Source organism: Salvelinus fontinalis, chromosome 13 (assembly GCF_029448725.1).
Source record: "Salvelinus fontinalis isolate EN_2023a chromosome 13, ASM2944872v1, whole genome shotgun sequence".
Lineage (NCBI taxonomy): Eukaryota > Metazoa > Chordata > Actinopteri > Salmoniformes > Salmonidae > Salvelinus > Salvelinus fontinalis.
In genome coordinates this window covers 16,929,778-16,948,698 of record NC_074677.1, presented here as the reverse complement: position 1 = coordinate 16,948,698, position 18,921 = coordinate 16,929,778, and the positions used below count along the sequence as shown (strand labels likewise).

General features: G+C 45.3%; 1 protein-coding gene across 19 annotated transcripts in view; it reads left to right on the top strand.

The window, feature by feature from the left end:
* Positions 1 to 18,921, top strand: part of LOC129868173 (disks large homolog 2) — a 282,679-nt gene that overhangs the window by 77,250 nt on the left and 186,508 nt on the right. The window contains exon 1 of one of the 19 annotated variants that reach the window (XM_055941893.1): positions 25 to 204. The exons of 17 other annotated variants lie outside the window; for them this stretch is intronic. In XM_055941893.1, the coding sequence (XP_055797868.1) occupies positions 160 to 204 (45 nt within the window). In that variant the 5' untranslated portion in view covers positions 25 to 159. Of the gene's footprint in view, positions 1 to 24; positions 205 to 7,337; positions 7,507 to 18,921 lie in introns of those variants that run through there. One more of the 19 variants, XM_055941895.1, reaches the window with a different exon arrangement.

Below are 18,921 nucleotides of genomic sequence, written 5' to 3'. Positions count from 1 at the left end.
TCAGTACGGTACCCCACGCACTAAAGCAGCGTAGACCTCGCTCAGTGATGTAACATTTCTCTGACCTGGTATTTTGGTGCTCTCTCGCCTTTATTTTTTTTCCTTCTTAAAAGAAGCTCAGCCATCACATCGTCAGCCTTATGCTCCCGGTGCACTGCAATGTTTTTTGCATGTTACTGTGCACTGGGAACAAGTGCTGCGAAGGTAAGGAAACGACAAGTTTTCCGGTGCTTGCACATGTGTGTGTGTGTGTGAGAGAGAAAGAGATAGAGAGGGAGAGGGAGAGTGGGAAAAGGGAGGTCGCAAAAGTATTGGTTGGAGTGTAGCCAGCTACACAGGTGGCAGATTTTTTGTTGTGCCTCTTCCTGAACGCCTCTTCCTGAACGCCTCTTTCTGAACGCCTCTTTCTGAACGCCTCTTTCTGAACGCCTCTTTCTGAACGCCTCTTTCTGAACGCCTCTTTCTGAACGCCTCTTCCTGAACGCCTCTTCCTGAACGCCTCTTTCTGAACGCCTCTTTCTGAACGCCTCTTCCTGAACGCCTCTTTCTGAACGCCTCTTCCTGAACGCCTCTTCCTGAACGCCTCTTTCTGAACGCCTCTTCCTGAACGCCTCTTTCTGAACGCCTCTTTCTGAACGCCTCTTCCTGAACGCCTCTTCCTGAACGCCTCTTTCTGAACGCCTCTTTCTGAACGCCTCTTCCTGAACGCCTCTTTCTGAACGCCTCTTTCTGAACGCCTCTTCCTGAACGCCTCTTCCTGAACGCCTCTTTCTGAACGCCTCTTCCTGAACGCCTCTTCCTGAACGCCTCTTTCTGAACGCCTCTTTCTGAACGCCTCTTCCTGAACGCCTCTTTCTGAACGCCTCTTTCTGAACGCCTCTTCCTGAACGCCTCTTCCTGAACGCCTCTTTCTGAACGCCTCTTCCTGAACGCCTCTTCCTGAACGCCTCTTTCTGAACGCCTCTTTCTGAACGCCTCTTTCTGAACGCCTCTTTCTGAACGCCTCTTTCTGAACGCCTCTTTCTGAACGCCTCTTTCTGAACGCCTCTTTCCAATTGTATGAATGTTACCATGTAGGGGGCATCTTTCCTGAATTGAGGAGGGATACTGCAGTAGGCTAAAAGCGGTTGTATCGCCAAGCCTTTCTATTCTTCTTCGGAAAGTGCTGAGAAACACTCTGCCTGATGCCCTCTGACAGCTTGAATACAAAGCATAATAATGCATGCGATCATTTCTAATGAGGCTAGAGTCTTTCTCAGCCACAAAAGGGGCTTTGCACCACTCTCCCCCTTGCATTGGAAGAGCTGAAAGAGAGCAATCCCCAACCTGCTTACCTTCCCTGTGACTGGTTTGTGCGTACACGGATATGGTACTGCTGAGTTTTCCGCCTGTTTGCCATGGTTAGCCCAGCGACGTGAACTCTTTTCAGGGTCTGAGTCAATGCATGTCTGGAGATTTTGCCCAGTTATGGGGAGAGTCACTCTTTTTATTTTTTATTTTCTGGCAAAGAACATTCCATAGAAAAATATTTGCCATATCCACAGGGACCAGTTGCTTTGTGGCCATTGTTGTGCCAGTGTTCCGAATCTCAATTGAATTATTGCTTAATTTGAATGAATGCTGAGATTATTATTCAAACAAAAATGGAATGGTGTATCAGCAGTCATACTTCTTAATGTATGCATATCGATGATGCATCCTGCAGTGTCCCTGTCCTTGGACTACAGATACTAACGAATAGCACACTGATGGATTACTGATGGATCAGTCCCATCCCACTAGGCCAGAGATCACCAACTAGATTCAGCCGCAGGCAGATTTGATCTTTGAGCGAGTGACTTTATTTATTAGGATCCCCATTAGCTGACGCCAATACAATAGCAACCGCTAGTCTTAGTGGGATCCGACATATAACCAAAAAGACATTACAGACAAAAGACTACAATTTACCTACATTTAAAAACATGAACATGTAGTTTGTGTTTATATATCAGTTACACATACATGTCAGCACATACACACAACTAGTAGGTCACATGGGGCGTTGTGCCGGGAGGTGTTGCTCTATTTGTTTCTTGAAACCAAGTTATATAGCCTACACCTTCACAATAAATACATTGTTTATTTTAGACCGCTCTAAACAAGCATGATATGAAGAAAATGTAGTCTATTTCAGAAGTACAGAATAGCATACTCTGAGTTATCCTTATGTTAGGTCCTGATCTGGCTGTGCCAAATGGCTGTGGGCTTCACTAGTTCATTTAGCAGACAAGATTTACTTATAAGGCTGTGGCATTATTTTATATTATTTTATAATATGAAGAATGCATTTGAACAAAATATAAATATTTTCTTCATATGATTTTTTATTTAACTAGGCAAGTCAGTTTAGAACAAATTATTATTTACAATGATGGTGTAGGAACAGTGGGTTAACTGCCTTGTTCGGGGGCAGAATGACAGATTTGTACTTTGTCAGCTCGGGGATTTGATCTAGCAACCTTTCAGTTACTGGCCCAACGCTCTAACCACTAAGCTACCTGCCACCATATATACATATGAAATGAGTAAGGCAGTATGTAAACATTATTAAAGTGACTAGTCTTCCATTATTAAAGTGTCCAGTGATTCCATGTCTATGAATAAGGGGATGCAGCCTCAAAGGTGCAGGATTGAGTAACCGGGTGGTAGCTGGCTAGTAATGGCTATTTAACAGTGTGATGGCCTTGAGATGGAAGCTGTTTTTCAGTCTCTCGGTCCCAGCTTTGATGCACCTGTACTGACCTCGCCTTCTGGATGATATCGGGATGAACAGGCCGTGGCTCGGGTGGTTGATGTCTTTGTTGATCTTTTTGGCCTTCCTGTGACATCGGGTGGTGTAGGTGTCATGGAGGACAGGCAGTGTGCTCCCGGTGACAGCAAAACAGCATAGATGTGCATCACTCTAAAGTTTAATATTATTGCCTACCTTTCATGGATATTGAAAAATGAAAGGATTTGAAACAAATGCCTCAACAAAATGGACAGTATCGGGTGTTTGATACAAGTTGCTTATTTGCATTGTTAAAAATGGTGACCTAAGGTGCTCTCTCAACCGCAGCATATTAGGAATGGATTGGGCAGGGAGAAAAAGACTGATGATAGTGAATTGCCACTGTGAATATGGGGGCGGACAAGCTGCTGCTACAGTGGTGTGTGTGTACATGAGTGCTTTTTTGCGTCTTCTAGCTGGCACCATTCCGTGTGTGTAACCCTTTCCAAAAAATATTACATGCAGTAATTGGTTTAGCGGTTCATACAAAAAAAATGATGCATGCATGACTATAAGCCATTTTTGATAAAAGCATCTACTTAATGGCATTAATCATGATATTATATTATCATGGAATTTTCTCATCTCACTGTGCTTCTCACTGTGGAAAAAAAGGACTGTAGCATCACCTGTGACATCATAAAACACACAGAATACTTTGTTCTGTATGTCACGGCTATTGAAGGAACTGGACCAAGGTGCAGCGTGGTGAGCGTACATTTTCCTTTATTTAATACAAATGACCCCCAACAAAACAATAAACACTACAAAAACAAACCGTGAAGCTAAAGGCTATGTGCCCTAAACAAAGTCAACTTCCCACAAAGACAGGTGGAAAAAAGGGCTACCTAAGTATGGTTCCCAATCAGAGACAACGATAGACAGCTGCCTCTGATTGAGAACCACACCCGACCAAACACAAAGAAATAGAAAACATAGAAATAAAGAAACTAGAATGCCCGCCCTTATCACACCCTGGCCTAACCAAAATAGAGAATGAAAATCTCTCTATGGCCAGGGCGTGACAGTACCCCCCCAAAGGTGCGGACTCCGGCCGCAAAACCTGAGTCTAAAGGGGAGGGTCCGGGTGGGCTTCCTTTTCGGCGGCGGCTCTGGTGCGGGACGTAGACCCCCCCTCCGCCTCTGGCTCCCCCCACTTTGGTGGCGCCTCTGGTGCGGGGACCCTCACCGCCGACCCCGGACTGGGGACCCTCGTTGCGGGCCCCGGACTGGGCACCCTCGTTGAAGGCCCCGGACTGGAGACCGTCACTGGAGGCTCCAGACTGGAGAACGTAGCTGGAGGCTCCGGACTGGAGGCCGTCGCTGGAGGCTCCGGACTGGAGGCCGTCGCTGGAGGCTCCGGACTGGAGGCCGTCGCTGGAGGTCGTCCCATGGATCATCACTGGAGGCTTCGTGCCATGGATCATCACTGGAGGCTTCGTGCCATGGATCATCACTGGAGACTTCGTGCCATGGATCATCACTGGAGGCTTCTTGCCATGGATCATCACTGGAGGCTTCTTGCCATGGATAATCACTGGAGGCTTCATGCCATGGATCATCACTGGAGGGAGGAGACGTTTGGGCAGTCTGGTACGTTGAGCTGGCACAGGACTCACCAGGCTGGAGAGACATACAGGAGGCCCTGTCCTAGGCAGGGGCACCGGATACACTGGGCCGTGGAGGCGCAATGGAGGTCTCGAGCTAGTAGCCTGCACAACCCGTCCTGGCTGGATGGTTACTTTCGCCCTGCAGATGCGGGGCGCAGGCACAGGACGCACTGGGCTGTGCAGACGCACCGGAGACACAGTGCGCAGAGCCGGTGCAGGATAACCCGGGCCGTAGAGACGTACTGGCGGCCAGATGCGCTGAGCCGTCATCCTCCGACCTGGCTGGATGCCCACTCTAGCCCGGCTGATTCGGGGAGCTGGAAGGTAGCGCACCAGGCTGTGCACGCCCACTGGAGACTCCGTGCACTCCACCGCATAACACGGTGCCTGACCAGTACGAGGGGAGGGTTTGGCCGGCCGGGATGTCCTTGTCCCATCGTGCTCTTAGGACACGGTTGCCAGTTGTAGGGTGTTTCCTCCAACACATTGGTGATTCCGGGTTAAGCGAGCAGTGCGGCTTGGCGGTGTTGTGTTTTGGACGACGCATGGCTCTCGACCTTCTCCTCTCCCGAGTCTGTACAGGAGTTGCAATGATGAGCCAAGACTGTAACAATTAATTGGATACCACGGAAATTGGGGTGAAAAAGGGGTCAAAAATAAGAATAAATTAACAGCACATTCACACGTAGCTCTGTGCAGACATACACAGAAATGCGCACGTGTGGGTACACCCACATACTCCCATGTCTGATCCCCTTGATGATAGGCTGTAGTCAGTGGTCTGATACTTCAGGCCCTAGCCCATGGCTTATTCTTCTCATGAGGAGCAAGTGGAAAATAACAGGGTCCTGCCTCTAACACTGAGCACAGGGATCAATGTCAAACCCTGTTCTCCCATTGTTATAGCCAAGTTCTGAATGCAATGTTCCTGGGTTGTTCTGACCCATTTCCCCCTGTCCCACTGCTTGTCTGCCCACTGGCCTAGATGCTGTGTACTGTCTCACTCTATCAGACGTTTCCCTGGACAGAGCCAAAGATATAATTATACTGTGGATCAAGTTTGAGATCAGCCAACTATTTTGAGATTGAGAATTTGAATGGCCGACATGTTTGCACCAAACATTAGAAAACAAGCAACACACCCATATAATTTACATCTGGAGTAGCTTGCTGTTGCCCCTAGATGCTGAACTTTGGTCAGTTTAGCATTTTCTCCAATAATAGTTAAGGTTAAGATTGGGGGAGGGGAAGCTGATCCTAGATCTGTACCTAGTGGAAACTTCAACCTGGTGTATCCACATCCCTTTTTTCGCTTCTTACATCTCAATGTTCGGTGAGCATTCCCCCATGGGCAAATTAACTAGCTGTGTGAGGTAAACCTGCATGCTTTCATTCATCATTCAAACTTCAGGAGATGAGCGTTGAAGAATATTTTTAAAAAGTGGATTACTGCCACAACTTGGACTGCAAGGTACTGTACAAAGTTACACATTCTGGCGTCTACTGTAATCTCAGGGCAGAGCTGTCTCCTGTGCTCTGTGCGGTCCAGTGTAAAGTAACAAAATGTTTGGACAGAATACAGCTAGTGAACTTTATGATCACACTCTCTTTTCCCTGATATCTTGCAGACTCTTACTCATTCACTCACTCTACACACCCCTCCTCTCCCATCACTCACTCACTCACTCACTCACTCACTCACTCACTCACTCACTCACTCACTCACTCACTCACTCACTCACTCACTCACTCACTCACTCACTCACTCACTCACTCACTCACTCACTCACTCACTCACTCTCTCACTCTCTCACTCACTCACTCACTCTACACACCCCTCCTCTCCCATCACTGACTCACTCACTCTCCAACCCAGCAACTGTTTGTAGTCTCCCATGGCTAAACGTTGTTTCAAACTGAAGCATTTGGAAATATAGAACTGGAATTTTGGTCCTGAGTTAGATATCAATCCGATCAGTCCAGTCCATTCATTGGTTGGTTGACCATGCTTGACCATCTCCCCTCAATGTCACTGCATCATGTGATTGTTTTGAAAAAACAACTGACATGCATGTACTGTACATAAGGAATCCCCCTTAATACCAAACCTGAGGAACATGCAATCAATCAATCAATCAATCAATCAATCAATCAATCAAATGCATTTATGAAGCCCTTTTTACATCAGTAGAGGGCTGTTCAGAAATCCAGCCTAAAACCCCAAACAGCAAGCAATTAAGCATGGTGGCTAGGAAAAACTCCCTAGAAAGGCAGGAACCTAGGAAGAAACTTAGAGAGGAACCAGGCTCTGAGGGGTGGCCAGTCCTCTTCTGGCTGTTTTATCGCAGTGCGTCCTACTTACCATGCACCAAATTCTTCCTATTTTTTGTCAAACAATACATTTCCCCTACTCTTCTCTACATGTGCTCCTCTTTTAGCTCCCACACTGGCTGGTGGTGCAGCTGCTAAATGTGTCCGGGCTACAACAAGGGCCCCTCTTAGTTTCTTCTTGGCTGGGCTCTCTGTATTGGGTGTGTGTGGAGAGACTCTTTGCCGCAGAGTGGTAGGTGCAGCGATGGTGAAGCAATTCGTAGCTGTCCCACATTCCGGCAGCATTGCTGGCACACACACACACAGACACACAGACACACAGACACACAGACACACAGACACACAGACACACAGACACACAGACACACAGACACACAGACACACACACACAGACACACACACACAGACACACACACACAGACACACACACACAGACACACACACACAGACACACACACACACACACACACACACACACACACACACACACACACACACACACACACACACACACACACACACACACACACACACACACACACACACACACACACAGACATGAAGAGAGAGGCAGAATGAGCAGCAGCCAGTCTAAAACTTGCCAGAGTGAGCAGTAGCAGTAGTTTCAGGAGAGCTCCTTCCAGTCAGGCAGTATCAGAGTGACTGAATCCTGACAAAGTTCCTGAAACTCAGACAGCAAGCATACACACTCCATACACGGGCATGCAGGACAAGAAGGAAAGGAACTCTGAGGTAAGAAAACACTCAATAAATTATGAGTGCTCTTTAAACTTCAGTGGTGAGTTAGGGAGCTGGCAGTGTTAAAGTGATAAAATGAAGATCCTGACTTACTGTGGCTTTAGTAGTGTGTGTGTGTGTGTGTGTGTGTGTGTCTTGTGTGTGTATTTGCTGTTGTCTCACCCAGCAGGCTTTAGACTGAGGAGATATGCAGACTGAACTCTCTTGAAAACAACTGCAGCAAATAGTCTCTGCCTTACCACCTACCTCTTCCTCGCTCTCTCTCTCCCTCTATATGTCTCTTTCTTTCTCTTCCACACACACACACACACACACACACACACACACACACACACACACACACACACACACAAACAACAAAAAGATGTAAAGGCGAGTGTCGGAACCGAGGATTGTGTTCCGATTGGACCTGCCACACATAGTGACTTACATGTTTGAGAGAGAGAGAGTCCTGCAATATAGCGATGAGATTAAATATCTAGTTTTAATCTGACGTGCACAAGTACAGTGAAAGGCCTTTCTTGCACACTCCAAACCCAACAATGCAGTAATCAATATCATAATAGTAGTATTAAAAAATTACGCAGTAGAACAAAACACTTGAGAAATACAAATAAGAAATAAGAACAAGGGAAAGTAAGAAGATATATACAGGGTCAGTACCAATACCATATTTACAATGCGCAGGGATACTGGAGTGATAAAGGTAGATATGTATAGGGGTATGTGAGTGTGTGTGCGTGTGTAGAGTCAGTATAAATGTGCACGATGTGTGTGTGTGTGTTGGAGTGTCAGTGTGCGTGAGTATGTAGAGTCCAGTGAGTGTGCATAGAGACGGTGCAAAAAATACATATAAATACTAGGGTTATCTCAGTCCATGTTGCCATTGAGCAGTCTTATGGCTTGGGGAAAGAAGTTGTTCAGCAGCCTGTTGGTGTGAGACTTGAAACACCAGTACTGCTTGCCATGCCGAAGCAGAGAGAACAGTCTATGGCTTGGGTGGATGGAGTCTTTAACAATTTTCCTGGACTTCCTTTCACCTCCTGATATAGAGGTCCTGGATGGCAGGGAGCTCGGCGCAATGATGTACTGGGCTGTCCACACCACCCTCTGTAGCATCATGTGATCGAGGGCAGTGCTGTTGCCATACCAAGCAGTGATGTAGCCAGTCATGATGCTTTCAATGGTGCAGCTGCAGAACTTTTTGAGGATTAAAGGGCCCATGCCAAACTTTTTCAACCTCCTGAGGGGGAAGAGGCGCCTCCTTCACGACTGTGTGGACCATTTTGAGTTTAGTGATTTGGACCCTGAGGAACTTGAAGCTCTCAACCCACTCCACTGCAGCCCTGTCGATGTGGATGGGGGCGTGCCTACCACCGTTGTGTCATCAGCAAACTTGATGATGTTGTTTGAGTCGTGTGCGGCCAACGCAGTCGTGGGTGAACAGGGAGTACAGGAGGGGACTAAGCACACACCCCTGTGGGGTCCCCGTGTTGAGGGTCAGCGTGATTGAAATGATGTTGCCTACCCTCACCACCTGGGGTTGGCCCATCAGGAAGTCCAGGATCCAGTTGCAGAGGGAGGTGTTCAGCCCCAGGGTCCTAAGCTAGATGATGAGCTTGGAGGGGACACTGGTGTTGAACACTGAGCTTTGTTTCGTGTTTGGGAAAAAAGAATGAGAAAGGGGTGGCTGATGTGTGCTTGTGGAAACTAAGAGAAGAGGGTGAGTTCATATTTTTTAAGTGAAAAAAAGAGAGAGGACATCATATTTGGTAAAGAATAATTCAGCAGCTCTTGGAGGATAGTGGAAGTGGATAACTGTTTCTTTATTATTAGAAGTAAAACTGTGACATCATATTTGGGACAGCTGAAAGAACAGACACACGTTCCTGGAGAAAGCAGATAGCCTGAGAGAGTGTGTTGACTTCTTGGCCCTGCTCCCTCTTCTTCCAGCCCAACCAAGTAGTCTCAGCTTATCCATCTCTCTCCCTCTCCCGTTCTTCTCTATCCTCCCACTCTATCACTCCCTTTCTCTCATCCAGAATGCAGTCATTGTTCAGGGAAGCCCTTTCATGTTTGGGCCCTGTGCAGGGTAATGGAATGGATGGAGGGAGGTAGGGAGAGGGGTGAGAGGTTGTTCCTTTTTCATGGGCTAAGAGAGATAAGTAAACATGGGCCATTGACAGACAGAAAACATGGCACTCACCCAGTGACTGACCCACCCTGCTCTCTCTCTAGCCTCATCTCCATGAGCCCAGAAGCTACACAAATGCAATTCACCATTTACAGTGCATTCGGAAAGTATTCAGACCCCTTGACTTTTTTCACATTTTGTTACATTACAGTCTTATTCTAATGGGGTAATGATGGTGTAATCTACACACAATACCCCATAATGACAAAGCAAAAAATGTTGAAACATTTTTTTGCAAATTTTTCTTTGTGAAGTACTATGCCACAGTTTGTCATGGTTGTGTTTTTAGTTAATTGTTCCTTTTTAGTTCCATTATCAGCATCATGTATAACAGTTACAGAGACCTCATTCCCCTCAACCAAATTCTCTGTGGTTGTTTCTTCTGTACCTCTGTAGTGTGTAGCATTTTTGTTTCAATTGGATAATTTATTAACAGAGTGTGGGGGAGGAAAGCGGATAAACAGTTTTTGTCAGCGTGGGTTTGAGACCCAGTTCCAGTCATATGCTGTCTATAGCAAACCAGAGTGCAGTCAGGGTACAAAATGATGATAATTTGATTACCTTTACAGCAGAATTTTCCTCAGTTGTACCACAGAGATCTGATTGCTGCATTCTTCTTTGATGTGGGACCCCATCCACTCAGCTACAAGCTTAATCGACTCTATTCTGCTGTAGTTAATTCTGCTGTAAAGGTAATCAAATTCTAAATTAATTTCCACTTTGCTGTCAACCTTATGTCCTGCAGCGAGGAGCAAATGGCTCTTGTGGGGCCTGCGGGTAGGTTCTTTTGGGAGTTCTGTCAGGCTGCCACCTTAGCTGGGACGCACAGATGCTTTTGGTACATCTGGTCAGTTTTGAACTTTCATTTCTACTTTTATTTTTGGTTTCTGTTAGCGTGGGTTTGAAAAGATGGCGCCGGCAGAGATGGTTGCCTCGCTTCAAGTCCTTAGGAAACTATGCCGTATTAGTTTATTATTTCTTACATTGTTAGCCCAGAAAATCTTAAGTGTTATTACATACAGCTGTGAAGAACTATTTGATATAAGAGCGACGTCAACTTACCAACATTATGACCAGAAATACGACTTTCCCAAAGCGGATCCTTTGTTCGGATCTCCACCCTGGACATTGGATCTAATCTCAGAGGCCGACCCAAAACAACGTTGTCGCCACAGGAGAGGCAGACAGAGCGGCCTCCTGGTTAGACTTAGAAGGCGTGCACACCACCCACAGCTTCCGAGCATATTAGTTGCCAATGTCCAGTCTCTCAACAACAAGGTGGACGAAATTAGGGCACGAGTTGCCTTCCAGAGAGACATCAGAGATTGTAAAATTCTCTGTTTCATGGAAACATGGATCACTCGGGATATGTTGTCAGAGTCGGTACAGCCACCGGGTTTCTTCATGCGTTGCGCCGACAGAAGCAAACATCCCTCTGGTAAGAAGAAGGGCGGGGGTGTATGCCTCATGATTAACGACTCATGGTGTTACAATAACAACATACAGGAACTCAAGTCCTTTTATTTACCTGACCTAGAATTCTCCCAAGAGAATTCTCTTAGATTATAGTCACAGCCGTGTATATCCCCCCCAAGCAGATACCTTGACGGCCCTGAAAGATTTTCACTGGACTCTATGTACACTGGAAACCATATATCCTGAGGCTGCATGTATTGTATCTGGGGATTTTAACAAAGGTAATTTGAGAACAAGGCTACCTAAATTCTACCAGCACATAGACTGTAGTACCCGCTCGAGCAAAACCCAGGACCACTGCTACTTTAACTTCCGTGATGCATACAAGGCCCTCCCCCGCCCTCCCTTCGGCAAATCCGACCACGACTCCATCTTGCTTGTACCGTCCTGTAGGCAGAAACTCAAACAAGATGTACTCGTGACTAGAACCATTCAACGCTGGTCTAAACAATCTGAATCCATGCTTCAAGATTGTTTTGATCACGTGGACAGGAAAATGTTCCAGGAAGCCTCAGACAATAACATTGATTTATACACTGACTGTGTGAGTTTATTAGGACGTGCATTGGAGATGTTTTTATTTTATTTTACCTTTATTTAACTAGGCAAGTCAGTTAAGAACAAATTCTTATTTTCAATGACAGCCTAGGAACAGTGGGTTAACTGCCTTGTTCAGGGGAACAACGACAGATTTTTACCTTGTCAGCTCAGGGATTCGAACTTGCAACCTTTCGGTTACTAGCCCAACGCTCTACCTGCCGCCCCATGTACCGACTGTGACTGTTAAAATCTACCCCAACCAGAAACCGTGGATAGACGGCGGCATCTGCGTAAAACTGAAAGCGCGAACCACCCCATTCAACCATGGAAAGAGGTCGGGGAATATGGACAAATATAAACAGTGTAATTATTCCCTCTGCTATGCAATCAAACAAGCGAAATGTCGGTATAGGGACAAAATGGAGTCGCAATTCAACAGCCCAGACACGAGACGTATGTGGCAGGGTCTACAGGCAATTACGGACTACAAAAAGAAAACCAGCCATGTCACGGACACCGACGTCCTAATTCCAGACAAGCTAAACACCTTCTTTGCCCGCTTTGAGGATAATACAGTGCCACCGATGCGGCCAGCTACCAAGGACTGCGGGCCCCCCCCCCTGTCCTTCTCCATGGCTGACGTAAGACATTTAAATGTGTTAACCCTCGCAAGACTGCTGGCCCAGACCACATCCCTAGCCGCGTCCTCAGAGCATGCGCAGACCAGCTGGCTGGTGTGTTTACGGACACATTCAATCGCATCCTATCCCAGTCTGCTGTCACCACATGCTTCAAGATGGCCACCATTGTTCCTGTACCAAAGAAGGCCAAGATAACTGAACTAAATGACTATCACCCCGTAGCACTCACTTCTGTCATCATGAAGTTCTTTGAGAGACTAGTCAAGGATCATATCACCCCCACCTTCCCTGCCACCCTAGACCAACTTCAGTTTGCATACCGCCCCAACATGTCCACAGACGATGCAATTGCCATCACACTGCACACTGCCCACTGCCCTATCCCATCTGGACAAGAGGAATACCTATGTAAGAATGCTGTTCATTGACTACAGCTCAGCATTCAACACCATAGTACCCTCCAAGCTCATCATCAAGCTGGAGGCCCTGGGTCTCAACCCCGCCCTGTGCAATTGGGTCCTGGACTTTCTGACGGGCCGCCCCCATTTGGTGAAGGTAGGAAACATCTCCACTTCGCTGATCCTCAACACTGGGGCCCCACAAGGGTGCATGCTCATCCACCTCCTGTACTCCCTGTTCACCCATGACTGCATGGCCATGCACGCCTCCAACTCAATCATCAAGTTTGCAGACCACACAACAGTAATGGGCTTGATTACCAACAACAATGAGAGCCTACAGGGAGGAGGTGAAGGCACTCGGAGTGTGGTGTCAGGAAAACAACCTCTCACTCAATGTCAACAAAACAAAGGAGATGATTGTGGACTTCAGGAAACAGCAGAGGGAGCAACCCCCTATCCACATCAATGCGACGGTAGTGGAGGTGGAAAGTTTTAAGTTCCTCGGCGTACACATCACAGGCAAACTGAAATGGTCCACCCACACAGACAGCGTGGTGAAGAAGGCGCACCAGCGCCTCTTCAACCTCAAGACGCTGAAGAAATTTGGCTTGTCACCTAAAACCCTGACAAACTTTTACAGTGCGGCTTGGTTGGGTTGTGTTTCGGGGGACGCATGGCTTTCGACCTTTTCTCTCCCGAGCCCGTACGGGAGTTGTAGCGATGAGATAAGATAGTAATTGTTAAACAATTGGATACCACGAAATTGGGGGGAAAAGGGGTTAAATAAAAAATAAATAATAATAATTTAAAAAATAAATAATCATACAATGTGATTTTCTGGATTTTTGTTTTAGATTCCGTCTCTCACAGTTGAAGTGTACCTATGATAAAAATTACAGACCTCTACATGCTTTGTAAGTAGGAAAACCTGCAAAATTGGCAGTGTATCAAATACTTGTTCTCCCCACTGTATATTTTGATATATTACAGGGGTTTCTACCGTTCACCTTGGAGTGTGAAAAGGCAATCTCACAGTCATGTGCAGTGTTGGACGTGTACATCACTGGTTACTGTAGCCAGGGGGAGAGATGAAAGAAAAGCAGAGAAAGTTAAAAAAAATAAACAGTAGTAAAGAAGCTCTCTGTCTCTATGATATGCTGCATTGCATATGCACCTACTAAGATAGAAGACACCAGGAAGAACTCTCCTGCCATGCTCTAGTGAAAGGTATGCTAAATTATGAATGACAGCTCAAGGGCTTTTTGTTGCAGGTACTGAAGGCATTTGAATGTGCACTGCTTTTCCAGGGGTTGATAAAGAGGAGGTGGCTGGTATAGTGGCAGTAGCAAAAGAGATGTTCTGATAAAATGATGGTGAAGTGATAAGCATATTGACACCACCTATGACTCATTTAGCCCTCTCCTTCCTCCTATAAATGGTGGCCCTCCAGCACTGCAGAGTGAGGATAATCGGAACCGAATTGAACCATGGGACAGCGGGAGAGGTGTAGACCCGTACTGTGGCCACGCCTCTCTCTGTCTGAACTTTATTTATTTATTGGTTAATTAAAAAGAGTAACATCACTTGGAGCCTTTTAGGCAGCGGGGCTGAGAGAGGTTTCCAGGTCCATAGTGGTTAGCTGTGATGCGCGTGAGGGGGCACAATGCACTCATTACAGCTGGTCGGAGGCTTTCACTCTCCTTTCCTCCACTTGTACTGCACTTGTCTTTCACTGACTCCTTATTGTTTCCTGCATGGTGCCCATCTCCCTTAGCATCAAGGTCTGTTCGAGTCATGTAGCTGATTCAGCTGTTTTGCATTGTAACTGTAACACTGCTCCACATGCAGAGGAAACAAAGACTCCCCAGGTTTTGTCAAAGGCATGCTAGGTAGACATTGTGCCTGTATAGAAAGGTCTTCAGACAAACATGCATGCTGGGGTCCTGTGTGGCTCAGTCGGTAGAGCATAGTGCTTGCAACATGAGGAACATGGGATAGAATCCCACTTTGTAAGTTGCTTTGCATAGAAGTGTTTGCCAAATGGCATTTATTATATACAGTGCATTCAGAAAGTATTCAGACCCCTTACCTTTTTCCACATTTTGTAATTGTTTTTATTTCATTTTTATTTAACCTTTACATTACAGCATTATTCTAAATGAATAAAGAATCCTCATCAATCGCCACACAATACCCCATAATGACAAAGCGAAACAGTATTTTCAAAATGTTGGTCAATTTATTAAAAATAAAAAACAGATATCTTATTTACATATGGTCCCACAGTTGACAGTGCATGTCAGAGCAAAAACAAAGCCATGAGGTTGAATTAATTATCTGTAGAGCTCCGAGACAGGATTGTGTCGAGGCACAGATCTGGGGAAGGGTACCAAAACATTTCTGCAGTAGTTGAAGGTCCCCAAGAACACAGTGGCCTCCATCATTCTTAAATGGGAGAAGTTTGGAACCAGCAAGACTTCCTAGAGCTGGCTGCCAGGCCTACTAAGCAATCGGGGGAGAAGGGCCTTAATCAGGGAGGTGACCAAGAACCTGACGGTCACTCTGACAGAGCTCCAGAGTTTCTCTGTGGAGATGGGAGAACCTTCCAGAAGGACAACCATCTCTGCAGCACTCCACCAATCAGGCCTTTATGATAGAGTGGCCAGATGGAAGCCACTCCACAGTAAAAGGCACATGACAGCCTGCTTGGAGTTTGCCCAAAGACACCTAAAGGACTCTCATACCATGAGAAACAAGATTCTCTGGTCTGATGAAACCAAGATTGAACTCTTTGGCCTGAATGCCAAGTGTCACATGTGGAGGAAACCTGGCACCCAACTGTGAAGCATGGTGGTGGTAGTATCATGCTTTGGGAATGTTTTTCAGAGGCAAAACTGGGAGACTAGTCAGGATCGAGGAAAAGATGAACGGAGCAAAGTACAGAGAGATCCTTGATGAAAACCTGCTCCAGAATGCCCAGGACCTCAGATTGGGGCGAAGGTTTACCTTCCAACAGGACAACGACACTAAGCACACAGCCAAGACAACACAAGAGTGTTTTCGGGACAAGTCTCTGAATGTCCTTGAGTGGCCCAGCCAGAGCCCGTACTTGAACGCGACCGAACATCTCTGGATAGACCTGAAAATAACTTTGCTGTGACGTTCCCCATCCAACCTGACAGAGCTTGAGATGATCTGCAGAGAAGAATGGGAGAAACCCCCCAAACACCAGTGTGCCAAGCTTGTAACGTCATACCCAGGAAGACTTGAGGCTGTAATCGCTGCCAAAGGTGCTTCAACAAAGTACTGAGTAAAGGGTCTGAATACTTACAGTACCAGTCAAAAGTTTGGACAGACCTACTCACTCAAGAGTTTTTCTTTATTTTTACTATTTTCTACATTGTAGAATAATAGCGAAGACATCAAAACTATGAATTAACACATGGAGTCATGTAGTAAGCAAAAAAGTGTTAAACAAATCCAAATATATTAGAGATTCGAGATTCTTCAAAGTAGTCACCCTTTGCCTTGATGACAGCTTTGCACATTCTTGGCATTCTTTCAACCAGCTTCACCTGGAATGCATTTCCAACAGTCTTGAAGGAGTTCCCACATATGCTTAGCACTTGTTGGCTGTTTTCTTTCACTCTGCGGTCTAACTCATCCCAAACCATCTCAATTGGGTTGAGGTCGGGTGATTGTGGAGGCCAGGTCATCTGATGCAGCACTCCATCACTCTTCTTCTTGATCAAATAGCTCTTACACAGCCTGGAGGTGTGTTGGGTCATTGTCCTGTTGAAAAACAAATGATAGTTCCACTAAGCGCAAACCAGATGGGGTGGCGTATTGCTGCAGAATGCTGTGATAGCCATGCTGGTTAAGTGTGCCTTGAATTCTTGAATACATATGGAATCATGTAGTAACCAACAAAGTACCAAACAAATCTAAATATATTTAGATTCTTCAAAGTAGCCACCCTTTGCCTTGATGACAGATTTGCACACTCTTGGCATTCTCTCAACCAGCTTCATGGGGTAGTCACCTGGAATGCATATATTAACAGGTGTGCCTTGTTAAATTGTTAATTTGTTAAATTGTTAAAATTTGTGAAATGTCTTTATTTCTTAATGTGTTTGAGCCAAATCAGTTGGGTTGTGACAATGTAGGGTTAGTATACAGAAGATTTGGTAAAAGACCAAGTCCATATTATGGCAAGAACAGCGCAAATAAGAAAAGAGAAATGACAGTCCATCATTACTTTAAGACATGAAGGTCAGTCAATACGGAACATTTCTGTAAAACGTGAAAAATTTGGAAAAAGTTAAGGGGTCTGAAATCTTTCCGAATGCACTGTACTACTCTTCCACACATACAAGACAGCCCAACCCAGGCAGCTAAGGCACACAGAAGAGATTAACAGATTTCTCCCTGGTGTCGTGAAACACTACAGTACAAAGTCAACCACAGGGACTTTACAGCCCTCCAGGTGTCGTGGAATATTTCCACGGCACAGGTGGTTTGTACCCAGGGGCCTGCAATGTTTTTCTTTGTACACCCCACATGAAAACGGTATTCCTGTATTCTTAGGAATCAATGCAAAGTGGGTCCATTTCCTACTGATGAAAACAGACATTTAACAGTGAATTTTGTATTCAGGGATGATATTTATATTTACAGTTTTGCAAAAGGAGTTCGGTAAATGCATTTGGGCCTTTAGGTCTATGTTGTTCTGCTGTTTTTGTATACATTTCACCACAGTTTTAAAAACGCTTTCAGTTGAGAAAAACTAAGCGGTTTGTGAGTGTGTGTGTATGCCCGTTACTTAACAATTTGTGTGTTTGTGTAATATCCATCATGCTCAACCAGCAATGTTTGATTAATGTTAGTCCTGAGGCCGCAAACATGACAAATGGGAAAGTGTGTACATATGCATGCATCCCATAAGATACCCTATGCCCCATAGTGTATTATATAGGGAACAGGGGGACATTTGGGACGCATTACGTGTCGACAACAGTGTGGACACTAAGGCCAGGACAATACCAGTATCGGCATACTCGTTAGTAGTGGCAAGGAAACAAAACACAAAGCGAATTGGATTTCTTTAGGAAAACAGCCCTAATGTTGGAAACAAACATTATGTTGTCATTCAGAGTCACATTTGATTTATTTTTCAAGCTAAAGCACACAATATTTTACAATACAGCAGTTTTTTAACGGACCAACGAGTTTTTTCTGCTTCATGTTGAAAAAAAATGATATTGCGATACTGGTATTTTCTCAGCCCTATTGGACACAGTGAATCATAGCGTAGAATCGGATTAGCATAACTCATCACCGAAAGTTGTAGGTTTGAATAAAAAGGATATTATTCTGAGTAATCTACCAAAGGACAATATCAGGAATTCATCTATTGTTCATTATTATTAATCATGTAATTATTCCAGCCAGGAATTTCAGCTTGACAGCAAGTCTTTCTCGAAGAAGGTTAGCCTAGGGCCCTGGGTGTACCACTCAACTTGATTAAAATTCTAAGTCTAGAGACTTGAATGGAGTCTGTCTCAGCCCTAATTGGAATCTTCCGTCCCAAGTTATCAGTAATTTCTCGCTACGTATTTGCTATTTTACCAGTTATTTCAGCACTCACCATATGCTGTGTGAGACAAAGACACACGTTTCCCTCAAATGTCTCTTCATTTAGGTTGTAATCTTCCAAGCTGAACAGGGTAAATTTACCTGCTCGAATGCATTCAATTAAGTGGCTTTGTTTCATATCATCACACTGATATTTGAATCACAGTTTTTTATTATGAATGCAGTCGTTGGTTATATAGGGGCACTGTAATTACACAAGTAAAAGGTCTGAGTTGCTTCAGCCCTTTATCCAACACAAACCTTTTGTCCCAGCACAAACAATAACTAAGTATTGTTGCACCACCTAATGGTCATTTTTTTGTTAACACTCACAGAAGTGAGGGCCACATGTTTACTGAGTTACAGAGGGAGAAAGAGGGAGAGAGACAGGAACATACTGTAGGGATATTATGAAAAAAAACAGATCAGTTTTGAGTCTTTTGGGAAAGAGACCGAGATAAGGTACTCCTTTTTTATTCTCCTTCATTCTGTACACTTGTTTAAAGACATGTATTAGGCAAAT